The 12,160-nt window shown below is 42.5% G+C and overlaps 2 protein-coding genes across 3 annotated transcripts in view; one reads left to right on the top strand and one right to left on the bottom strand.

Moving 5' to 3' along the window:
- LOC119165689 (uncharacterized) overlaps positions 1-12,160 on the bottom strand; it is a 35,817-nt gene that overhangs the window by 2,460 nt on the left and 21,197 nt on the right. Inside the window, exons 1-3 of one of the 2 annotated variants that reach the window (XM_037417781.2) lie at positions 8,206-8,416; positions 5,511-5,674; positions 1,257-1,330 (exon numbers count right to left, since the gene is read on the bottom strand). The exons of the other annotated variant lie outside the window; for it this stretch is intronic. Of the exons in view, the coding sequence (XP_037273678.2) occupies positions 1,257-1,330; positions 5,511-5,674; positions 8,206-8,340 (373 nt within the window). The 5' untranslated portion in view covers positions 8,341-8,416. Of the gene's footprint in view, positions 1-1,256; positions 1,331-5,510; positions 5,675-8,205; positions 8,417-12,160 lie in introns of those variants that run through there. 2 annotated transcript variants of the gene reach the window in all.
- Positions 1-12,160, top strand: part of LOC119164021 (venom metalloproteinase antarease TserMP_A) — a 46,114-nt gene that overhangs the window by 14,874 nt on the left and 19,080 nt on the right. The gene's annotated exons all lie outside the window — the stretch shown is intronic.

Below are 12,160 nucleotides of genomic sequence, written 5' to 3'. Positions count from 1 at the left end.
AAGGAAGCCTCGAGAAAGTGCCTACCGAACGATAGATACCCTTTACAGCGTAATAAACGCTATGTTTCAAATCCGCTATTCAGGAGGGAGGCAGGGCAGGAAACCATTATTCATTTAAGTCATTTGAAGGGGGCCGCCATATCTGCCCTACTCAGTCCATTCGCAGCAGTTTCTTTGCGCAGGATTATGGCTGAGCGTGTTCTTTGAGTGGCGACCGATGACCCTTGGTGGGAAATTCAAAGAACCATTCCGACGTTTACCATCGGAGAGGTGGGACGTGGGCCAGGTTGTTGTGAGCAAGACGCCATCGCTTCATTTATTGTTTTCTTCCATTTACGGGCTCGTTTTTTTTTCATTTTTTTTTGGGGGGGGGGGGGCTCCATAAACAGGGGAGGGTGTGTTCTACGGTAACACTTGCCCAACCCTCCCATTTGGGGGAAGAACTCTCTGCATGCCTATGTTGTGTTCCGTATTCATAGTGACACGTGTTGCTCTATTAGGAGTGTTACTTTTAAGCACAGAATTTTTTCACCAATTAAATTTGTAATAACCGTGCAATGCACGTCCTTATGCTTGCGGCTATGTAATAAGCTCAGGCCCATTATTCACTTAGGAATTGCATGTACTTCTTTCATGTGTTAAGTTTTGTCGTGTGTACCAACAGACTTACATCGTTTTTAATGTATAAAATCATGCGTTTAGAGATGTAGCAAACGCTTCCATTTAACAGGTAGTAAATGCCCTGAACCACGATGAAAAATGTCATTCATAAATGCAAAGAGCAACCACTGTATGTTTAGGTTATAAAGGCGCTACTATAGTCAGCAGTCACTACGGGCAAGGTACCTAGAAGTACTGGTGAAAACGATAAAGAGTTCTGTGATGGAGGCCTGATTACATTCATGGGTATCTCAACAACAAGGTTATAATGAAAATATAAAATCTGAAGGTAAGATAGTTGACAATGTTAGACGCTACATATATAGCAATACCTAATTTGCTCATGCAAATCAGTTCCACCTTTGTCGCCGACAAAGTTAAATAGAAATGTGTTTAGAAATTATCAGACCATTAGCAGTCCTTGTCCTCATCATCATCTAGTTTTGCTTAAAAAGATCGTTAAGACTATTACGAGATAAGCCTAATCGTGCATTTTAAGCTTTATTTGCGTCCACCACCATCAGTGCCCACGGCTTCAATAGTAAGTGCAGCGTCCTATAGAATGCTATATCTCGGTATTCCTCAGCAATGCTTACGACTGTCGGGAGTGAAGCTTTGTATGTCCCTTCCTTGGTAACACGGCGATGATGTCAACTGGAATTTGCCGGTGCTGTAATAAATCGATTAACGAAAGGTTGACGGTGCCTTGCAGAATCAACAAGCTCAGCAACGGTCAACAGTTTCTAAGTTTGGGTTTTCCGGTGAACATGAACTCCAGTCCCATCCAGCTCTGCTGGGAAACATTTTTAAAACGATAACCCTGATTAGGAGCACATCTATGCATTCTATCTCTGCAGTCCATCGTTTCTCTGCCTACACCGTATTGCCGTACTGTACACTGATTTCAGGCACGTGCAAACAAACTTCGCAGTTAACCTGTAAAAAATTACATCGTGATAAAGTAAATATAAAAAAATAAATTGATTAGTATTTTGTCATTACTGTAGTAACAAATGGTGCTTAATTATGTTTTTGTCCTTTTTTAATATTGTTTATGTTGAATGATGTTAACGAAATGAGTCGATGCTCTAATTGCAACACTCCATGGGAAGCTTTCAAGAACAAACTACAGCAATTAATAGCAAAATGTGTTCCTAGCAAACTAATATCCCGCAAAAGGCGTGCCGACAAGCCGTGGGTGTCCCGTGGCGTACGTCTACTTATCAACAAAAGGCGCCGTCTTTTGCAAACGTATAGAAAAAAGAAAGACCAGAGCGTAATGGATGCCGTAAGGCTCCTCGGCAAAGACATAAAAATACGGAACAAAATTGCTAAGACAAATATTTCTGCTCTTTGGAAACTAGGTTAAAAGAAAATTCCAAAGAAATGTGGAAATTTTTGAAATCCCAGGGCAAGGAACATACAGAAATACCCTGTCTTCACGTTAACGGCACAACTTTCTCTGAGGACCATGAAAAGGCTAATTGTTTCAATCATTACTTTCAGTCTGTTTTCTCTCCAACGTATTGTGAAAATGCTCCGAGTGTCTCAGAACAAATAAATGAACAAATGGATCCCGTCACTGTGACCTATAATGGTGTACTCAAACTACTCCAGAATGTTAAAGTTGATTCTTCAGGCGGACCTGACGGCATACCCAATTACGTCCTTCATGCCTGCCGTGAGACTATTGCCCACTTTCTCGTTACTCTGTTCTCCAAGTCGATCGCTTCTGGTGACCTGCCTGGGGATTGGAAAATCGCTAACGTTGCACCCATTCACAAAAGTGGCCCGAAAAGCAATCCTGGAAACAATAGGCCCATATCCCTCACAAGTGTCCGTAGTAAAATCCTGGAGCATATAATATATAGCGCCATAATAAAACACCTGGAATCTAATAGATATTTTACTAACTGCCAATACGGCTTTCGGGCAGGTTTTTCCTGTACAACGCAATTAATATAATTTAGCCATGACCTCTTCTCATCATTTGACGTAAAAGAACAGACTGACTGTGTATTTTTGGATTTTAAAAAAGCATTTGATTCTGTCTCGCACTCGTTGCTGCTCCATAAGTTGTCTTTTCTTGGCCTACATCATGATGTTGTCCAGTGGATAGCAGGTTATTTGCATAATCGTACCCAATGTGTCCTGATAAACGGCTGTAAATCAGGTGCTGTGAATGTTAGTTCTGGTGTTCCGCAGGGGTCTGTTTTAGGGCCCCTGCTTTTCCTTGTATATATTAATGATATTGTAAGTAATTTGTCCTGCAAAGTACGCCTTTACGCAGACGACTGCGTTGTTTATCGCAGTATCAAAAGCCCACTTGACATGGATTATCTTCAAAGCGATCTCGACCATATCCAAACGTGGTGTGCAAAATGGAAAATGACTTTGAATATTGCGAAATGTAAGCACGTTTCCTTCACACGCAGTCGCAGCCCTGTTTTATCAAAATACACTTTGGGAAGTACGCATCTTGATACAGTGCTAGATTATAAATACCTCGGCGTCTATTTTTCATCTAATCTAACCTGGAAACGTCAGATTGAACACGTGTCTTTTTCTGCTTCCCGCATGCTCAACTTTCTAAAACGCAACTTCAGTGATGCTCCTCCAAAAGATTAAGAACTTTTATATTTCACCAACGTAAGATCCATTACGGAGTACGCCTGCGCCGTGTGGGACCCACAATTTGAAAATTTATGTACACTGCTAGAACGCGTCCAGAACCGCGCCGCCCGATTTGTAACTAAAATTATAGTTTTCGCACTAGCATTACATTACTTAAATCAGAGTTTGGCGGGGAAACACTAAGTAAACGTCGGTTGCATCACAAACTTGAACTACTATATCGTATTTATTTCAATGAGACTGGTCCTGATCCTAAAATTTTCTTACTAACCCCGCACTTTGCATCTAAGCGACGCGACCATGAATGGAAAATTCGTGAAATTGATTGCCGTACTGATGCGTACAGGGTTCTTTCTTTCCCCATTCCATTGAAGCCTGGAATAAACTACCAGGTAATATTGTTAATTGTACATCTGATGCTCTGTTTCACACGTTTTTGTCGCACATGTAAATTTTTCATTGTGGCACTGCTTGTACATTTGACGCGCTATTGTGCAGATTTGTACCACTTATTCTCATGTCAGTTCTCTTTTTCCTTTTCTTTTTTTCCCATATGATGAATCGTATTCATGTAATTTCATATACCCCCCTGCTGTAATGCCTTGTTGGCGCTGCAGGTAAAATGAATAAATAAATAAATAAATAATCACGAAATCCTAAAAATAAATAGTAAGAAATGCACTAAAACTTCAGTTTTGTTCATGTCGCTCTCAGTTAGCAGTCATTCCTATTTTGTGTGTTTCTAGTTCACACGTTTGAGATGTTGAGGATGTGTTTGTACTAAGCTTGTCAAGTGTATGCTATTTTTTCGCCACACAGGGAGTTTCGGACATTAGGGACCCAAACTGATTCACATGCGCTGACCTTAGATCAAAGGGAGATAGGCGTTTTCGAATAGAGTCTTGCGCGTGAAGGGCCATCATACTCAAAAAGGCAACCTAATATGCATAATAATTAGAAGCTTTCACAGAAAAGTATCTGTCGTGCACGTGTTCTCTAATATTTTTGTTTCCAACACGTAGTGGTAACGAACTGGCTGGTCACCTCCGTCTATCCTGTGAGCCCACGTTCTTGCCGTCATCAGCTAGAACAATCCAAATTCTAGCCACCGTAGCTGTCTTAGGCTACGAGCTAGAAAATCCACAACTGCTGGAAAAATAACACAGGCTATCTTTCGACCAATCTTTGTTGTATGCGTGGCTTCTGAGAAAGCGAGAGCCTATGCGAGCATTTGTTTTTTTTTTTCATGACGTCATCCATAGCTAAGAAATCAGGTCAGCTTGATTTGAATTCGCCGGGAACCGTCACTTCAGGGTGTGAAGCCATGTTCGACAAAATGTTTCTGGCCATCATTCTAGACAGACGTTGAAGCCCCAGCTGAATTGAGAAATAGTGTTTGCAACGCGAAAGCCACACGCTGTTTCATTCTCGCGCATGCACGATGGCCTTGATGCTGTTTGTTTGGAGACACAAATAATCTGTGTACCATATTCGTAAACTGTATATACTGCCATGTGTGGCGTAACGGGGCGTTGCCAAGTCACTGCGTGCGGCTTTCTGCCTTCACATCCACGCCATATCTTTACATTGTCCTCTTGAGCGGCAGTGGCTACGTCTGTGCATGCAACCTAATTGTGCTAGAGCTGTGTCAACTTGTGGCCAAATCACAGCAAGGTACATTGGTCATTGAATGAATTTAAACTTCAGCATGATCTATATGTTCGCACCTTAACTCAGTGTGTGCTGCGTATGAGTGTAGCCGACCACTTTATCGAAAGCACTACTGTGTTCAACTTTCCGTGCTCCGCAACCAAATAAAGGGTGTTACTTTTCTTTCCTTCAAGTGAATGAAACTAGAAACTATTTGCGAATACATTTAGAGGCTATAATTTCATTCTTTCTATGGCGAAATGCAACATGACGGAGAGAAGAAAAAGGACACACTTTTTTCATAATAAGTACTATTATTGCACAATCTTACACAAAACAGTACATTACGTCATTTTCTTTCTTGGATTCTAATATATTGAGTGCCTCTGAGTTATAGTATGGGAATTTGACTGATTCGCACACAATGCATAATAGTTCGCGCTTGAAAGGCTTATAATTAGATAAACAAATATTTCAATTTATATCAATCACTCTAGTTATCATCGAGTCAACCCCGTTATAGTGTGGTGTTCATTTCGCAGAAAAAAAAAAACGAAGACGCTCACGTGTTCGCTTTTCCGTGCTCCCCGAAAGTAAACACGACGTTCGTGGTGAAATTTTGGTAAGCACCGAATCTCTTAAAACTGAGGCAGTTGGCATTGCCTCCGAAATCTGGATCTTCGTAATAGTTCCTGAACAAGCAGATCCATTCTCCAACATCCGGGTAGCACTGGGCAGAAGCAATTGAAAGCACTGGAGGAACAAAGTACCAGCCCTTCTACTCCAGTCATCCATTCATTCAACAATATTGTCAGCTTTGTTATATAGCTATTACGGGAGCGGAATATGAAACACATAATTTTCGTTAATGTTACACTTTTATGTATACGATTGATCGCATTTTTTGTTTATGTAATAGTGAAACAAGTTGTCGAAGTCATCCCGCTTCGCTTGATTGAAGTAATTAAGCGATTATATAGTTGGCACTTGTTCCGGAAGCAGCATCAGCTGAACACAATCACCCAAATTGGCTAGCTGTAGATTTCTAATGTATCCAGTAGTGTACGCTATCTGTTAAATGTGTCACTGAGCTTAAAGAGACCCTAAAGAGCAAAACCATTTTTTTGCGTATTAGTAAAGTACAATTTCACAATCCCGTAAACAGCACTCTTACCGGGACATGACGCTTCGTAAATGAGAAAACGCGCGAAAAGAAAGTGCTGGTGGCGACGCCGCATTGAGATTCCCGCACCAAACAACATGACGTCACAGAATTCAAAGCCGTCTACTGGATATTGCGTAGTTTCTAAACGGCAAAAACGAAGTACAATTGTCATTTGTTGATGCCATAACTTAGCATTTGATGTTTCGGAAAATTTCATTGAGCCGATGCCTCGAAAATAGCCAAAATACTCTTTTCATTTTTACGTCACACATGGAGGTTTTGGAACTAAATTTACAAATGAAAGTTCAGCCTTGATTCTTTCCGCTAAAAATGAACTTGTTATACAGTGAAACATACAGCATTATAGAGTTCTCAGAGGGCAGTTTGTAAATCTAAACCAAGTCATTATTCCTCTTTAGTGTCCCTCTAAATTAATTCTGATAGGTTGATCTCAGTTCCACTCATGCGTTCGTCGCATTTCTAGGCGTCCTCAGCAGCACAGTTATGCTCAGTGAAATCATTAGTGGAGTGTGCGAGCCTAAATAATTGTTATGCGTGTTTGCATTTGTAGCGCTTTTAAAAATGCAGTGGTGAAATAGACGTTCTTGGGGCCGCCTTTTTAACAAATTCACTGAATTTGCATGCATTTTTATCCACAGTAGGCTTGAACAATCAAGACCACATCATATTTCGTAAAGTATTCATTTTTTTTTTTTAGGATTCCTCAAAAGGTATATACATTAATACTTTCTACGCGATTACAAAGCCTGCTTGTCTGCTTGCATAGCTTCCCATACGAGGCCTTGTATTGCTGTGAAAAAGTAGCGCACGCAAATGTCGATTGTTTTCACGTTTGTAACAACTAGCAAAAGCCGAAAAAAAACTCATGGCGCTTCTTGAAGTGCTTAGTGTGAAATACTAACGCAGTCCGAAAGCAAGTAATTGTCACATATTCAAGACTGCAGTATTTGCCAACTGCAGGCGCATTCTTTTTAACAAATACATAGTCATGCATGAGCATTTGCATATTTATGCATGTCACAAAAATGAAACCATCTTACAATATGTCACTTATTCTTCAGTTTTTCTCAAGACAAGCCCTTGCTTACTCGTAAGCAGAAGTGGCGTGAAGCTGAGTGGCAAACTATATCAGCCTCTTGGCTATGGTTAACACGACTAATTAATATGCACACGGCAAGGTGCGTAACTTTAGTCCTGCTATTTTGTTTCCTTTTTCGAATAATCTTAAGCGCGCTTGTGTCAATTATTGATGAGTAATGGGTCATTATTTGGGGTAAAAATTTATGAAATATAGTAGCGTTATACTGCAGCCATATAAACAAGGTATTGTGATTATATACCTCTCATTCAATTTACCGCTCAATTTTAATGCTGTTTCTTATTTCCTAAGCGACTGCCAAGCTTCAGAAAATGCTGATTCCCATCCGAAAATTTCCACAGCCTGTCGGTCTATGGGAACACGTTATTTAAGCCTGCGTCTTTCTGATCTGCAAGTGCCTGGTCTACTTTCAAGAAGCTCAGCCAGGCCCGCTCATTGAGCAGTTTGTGTACAATTCTGAGCACATTCAGTGGCATTGACCACTTAGTGTCATCTGTTCATGCGCTCTGCGTGGCCACGCAAAGGTTGCATGAGTATAGGAGTGCCAAAGATTTACCTTTCCTTTTTAGAGCAATATTATGGTAGCACTTTGACTTCGGCGAGTCGGTACATAGGCTTCAGCGCGATTTAGACGAAGATCAAGGAGACACACAAACACACACGCTCGTGCGTGTTCTGTATGTCTCTTTGGTCTTCGTCTAAATCACGCTGAAGCATATCCGATTATATTACGGATTAGTGCTTGTTCGAAAACTGGTGTCTCTTATTACCTATGTTAAAGATAGCGACTTCGTGGATAAAATATTTAGAGCAAGAGGCATACTTACATACGCGCAAAAAATTGTGAAAAATTCAGTTCTTTTATTTGAAAATACACGAAATTGAAAAGAAGTTTTGTAAAAATATGGCATGATGCATGGGGCGGCGTACTCTGCGTGTATCGTACGCATAATGTGAAGGACGCAATGGGATTTACCTTGCTCACATCCTGGTACTTTTGCAGATCGCTTCGAACTTCTGGGTAAGTGATCTGCTTGTTGCCAAGCACTTTCCCTTGCCGCGCCAAGAAGGCCAGGGTCACGATCAGAACTTTCGGCAGCGCGCGAGCCATGCTTCGGCTGTCTTCGAGAACGCGGAACGGTACGAACGTTTCGAGGCTTTTCTAGTAAACGCAAACGTTTGCGCACGTGGCGTGCAGCTCGATTTCCTTTACGATAAATCGAGTTTTCTCGCGTCCCTCCGATTTACGAGTGTCAACGACACGGGAAGTCAAATGGACTAAAAACCCTTTCCGCTACATTAAACGATCGTATGAGATGAACTAAAAGAGTCCTCTTCCTGTGCGGGCCTATTAGAACGTAATGTCGCTCTCTGTAACAGGATGAGAAGGAAATCGCTATGGTATTTTATAGAACAACCACGCGCGGACCTTTCAAAAGAAGTGCCAAAAAAAAAGTGCAGTTGCCGAAGCTAGCCACGTCCCTTTTCACCTCGGGCAACGTTTCTGAACTTCAGTCGGACAAGCCCTCCGTAGAACAGAAAACGTTTTGCTCGTGCGCTATTGCAATATCGGAGGGACGAGTGGATACGTGATCAACAAAATATGGCACAATCTGATGCAGCCGAGTAAGAGAGCACGGCTTAGTGCTTATAGAGAGGGATTGTTCGAATGAAAGAGCAGAACGTTGAGCGGAGGAGACATGTTGACGGAAAAATATTATGCTTCTCTAGCTCTCATAGCGAGCACGGCTCATCGATGAAGATTTTGCACAAGCGTGCGAAGATGGTTTGTCCACTCCAAAGTAAGGCAGGAGGTGGGGGTGGAGGGGGGCGTTTATAAGTGTGTTAATTTTAGTATGCATGTGTATTTATGTACACATGCAAAATTGCGAAATCTCCGGAGTTGCGTGAGGAATAAACTATCCATGGCACCCCCCCTCCTTCCTGGAAGCTTCGATGTAGTGTACTACAATTAAGAGCTACAACAAAGGCGGCTTCAGCATCCTTCCTACCACATAAGAGAAAAGGGTGCGTGCACTTCCACGTTGCGCGTGACTACGGTAGTTGCGGTGTAAAACACCGCAGCCACGTTCCGCGAATTCGACAGACATTTTCTAAATAAAATTCAAATTTATAGATTTGACCGACCATATTTTTAAGCGTAATATTATTGCTTGATGATTGCTGCAACATACATTATTCCTGGCTACTCAACTGCACTGCAACATGAATTCTATGCAATGCATCAAAAAAATATTTTCCTACATCCCTTTTTGCTGAGTCGTGGGTGAGAAGACAGCACGTTCGGTTTTTAAAAAAAAAAAACGGTCACATGTTTGGGTCGTAAGTAAGTGTTGAAGTAATGCACGGAAGACTGATATAATGCGCTGTGTTTTTTCACCCCTCTAGGCCCGACACATGACCCACGTGCTTTACCAGCATGAATGTGTTTTTTTTTTTGTTCCTTAAGTCGATGACATCGCACGAATAAAGGCCCGCATGGCGACCGCTATGGTTCATGTGTTCTGTGGGGTCACCTCGAAAAGTGTGTTCCACACGTGCCACCATGGCTACAAACGTGGTGCTGACCATCACTCCCATAAACGTTTGTGCAGATGCCATATGCTCGATAATGACTCATAACAGCCTCTTGCTCGTGAGGGCTAAATTGACTAAAATGCGCAAGCTCGCTTCTTTCTCCCGAAGACGTGAGCGACATTGGCATTGAAGGGGGTCACCTGACCCCAATGGTGGTCATCTTCCTTGTCGGAAGATTACCCCACCTGAGTTGGTGCATACTTCAGGACTCAACCTTTCTAGAAATAAAAACGTCGCGTTCAGTGGCACCACTTATGTCAACGTCAATTCCGCCTCTCCGTGTGGAGTTTTACCAATCAGTCACGAAGGGTATTGCGCGCATGACTTTGTCCTTAGCAAGTCAGTATAATTCCGCACACTGTACCGAAGGGCACAGTCTTAAGCAGGGCGGTGACGTATAACTCACTGACCACCTGTAGTTGAACTTTAACTAAAACGAGCACCTAAATGAGCAGCATTTGTTAACGCTTTTCAAATCAAATCAAATCAAAATGAGTTTATTAAGACCTGCATACAAAATATACGTACATAATAGTTGAATTAATAGCCTACCGGGCTAGTATATAGTTGGTCCAATAGAGAAAATAAATAAAAGTTAGCAACACACAAGATTGGCCAAGAAAGAAATTGGTTTTGTACATATGGAATGATGTACAATCCACGAATGTAAAGGTGGTTTCAATTCGCTAGACAAAAAAAAGCGTTTACAATAAGGTCGAAGTTACGCATAGTTTTGCTTTTCAGAGGCACAGTGTCCAGGTTTCAGCTCCGAAAAATTCTAACAAGAATTCTCGGTGTCATGTTCAATATGCCTCGGCGCTGCTTGTGATCATTGCGGCAGTGTTGAAACGATATATGCACATTCTTCGTCACCGACCTCGCTAGAGCTCGCACAGACTGCCGCTAGCTGCTGCGTTAGCCTGCCTTGACGACAGACCCTCGGCGGAACAGTCAGTTCTCGAATGCCGACGCGATCTGTCTTCGCACAGAAAATTAGTCAAGGGTTCATTGACCTTTTTGCGTGGCAGCGGCCTATTGAATAGGCCTTAGGACTCCCGCACTTGCTTTTTTTTTTTTTTTTGTTTTCGGGCGCCTTCTTTTCTCTTTACTTTTCTTTTCAACTTCCTCCTTTTTTCCTCTCCCCTTAATGCGGGGTAGGTAACCGAATGCTACAACTCTGGTTGACTTTCCTGCCTTTCTCTCAACTTAATATTTCTCTCTACACCTCCGTACGATCTATCTGAATGCCTCAGTGCGATTAGAGCGGACACATTTAACAAGCATCTTGCTCATTTGGAATTGCTTGGTACGACGATCAAAAAGGCTGTCTAACTAAAATCCCAATTTGTTTTTACCACGAAAGTGCATCGTATGCTCACTGGTCAACACGTCCTTGTGTATATCAATGCCAACTCTTAGCCGGACTCGGTGTTGTCGGGCCTGCTTTCCAAGAAGGAGTAATTCGTACAAACACAGAAAAGGACGACATTAAAGCGGCAAGTGAGATAAGAAAAAGGAACACAACGGATTGTTGCGATCAAAGTAGTATAATGATAAAGGACAAATATGACGGTAGAAAAAGACTTGCAGGGTCCCTGACACATTCACCTAAAATTACCCGAAGACGGAAGCCATGCACTCCTTCTCGGTCGATGTACTGATCCTCCTCCCTCCTTTCCTAGAGCTTCGTGTTCCCCAAACGTGCTCTTGCACTTCCCCCTGGACAGGAGGAGTTCTGCACTGTGCCCCCGCGATCGGCACAACTTTTTCACCAAGCGACGATACACTGCGATGACGTCATCACGTGACATTCCGTCTTCTGACGTCACGATTGGCGATTCGTGAAGTCACTATGACGTCATACAGTTGCATCTTCCCGTGATGATTTCTTGCATCATTCGCGTCGACGCTGACACCGCCAACGACGGTGAATTTTCGCGTTTGATGATGCATCGATGGCTTTGGCCTTAATATGTATTTATTAAGGAACCAATATGGCAGAAGAAGCAAAAAGACTGTAAAGGCCTGGCCTCACGTACGTGCAGCTGCGTGTCAGAGTGTAGCGTGTAGACACGGCGCCGCGCCCTCCCCCAATTAAGGGAAGGGGGCGAGACTACACGAAGATGTGCGCGCCCTCTATATACGTCCATAGAGAGAGGACGCGAGCCGAATCAACAAGCCCAAAGCTCGCGCGCTGCAACCCACGCGTGTGGTCAGACCTTAAGAAACACCCTGGAACAAGACGGAAACTGTGTTCATTACCATTTAAGCATTCCGCTGCTATTTCGGGAATCGGAACATACGAAAATCGTCTTATAACAATGCCCCCACAG

This window comes from Rhipicephalus microplus, chromosome 8 (assembly GCF_043290135.1).
Source record: "Rhipicephalus microplus isolate Deutch F79 chromosome 8, USDA_Rmic, whole genome shotgun sequence".
In the NCBI taxonomy this organism is placed as follows: domain Eukaryota; kingdom Metazoa; phylum Arthropoda; class Arachnida; order Ixodida; family Ixodidae; genus Rhipicephalus; species Rhipicephalus microplus.
This window is presented reverse-complemented; position numbering and strand designations above follow the sequence as displayed.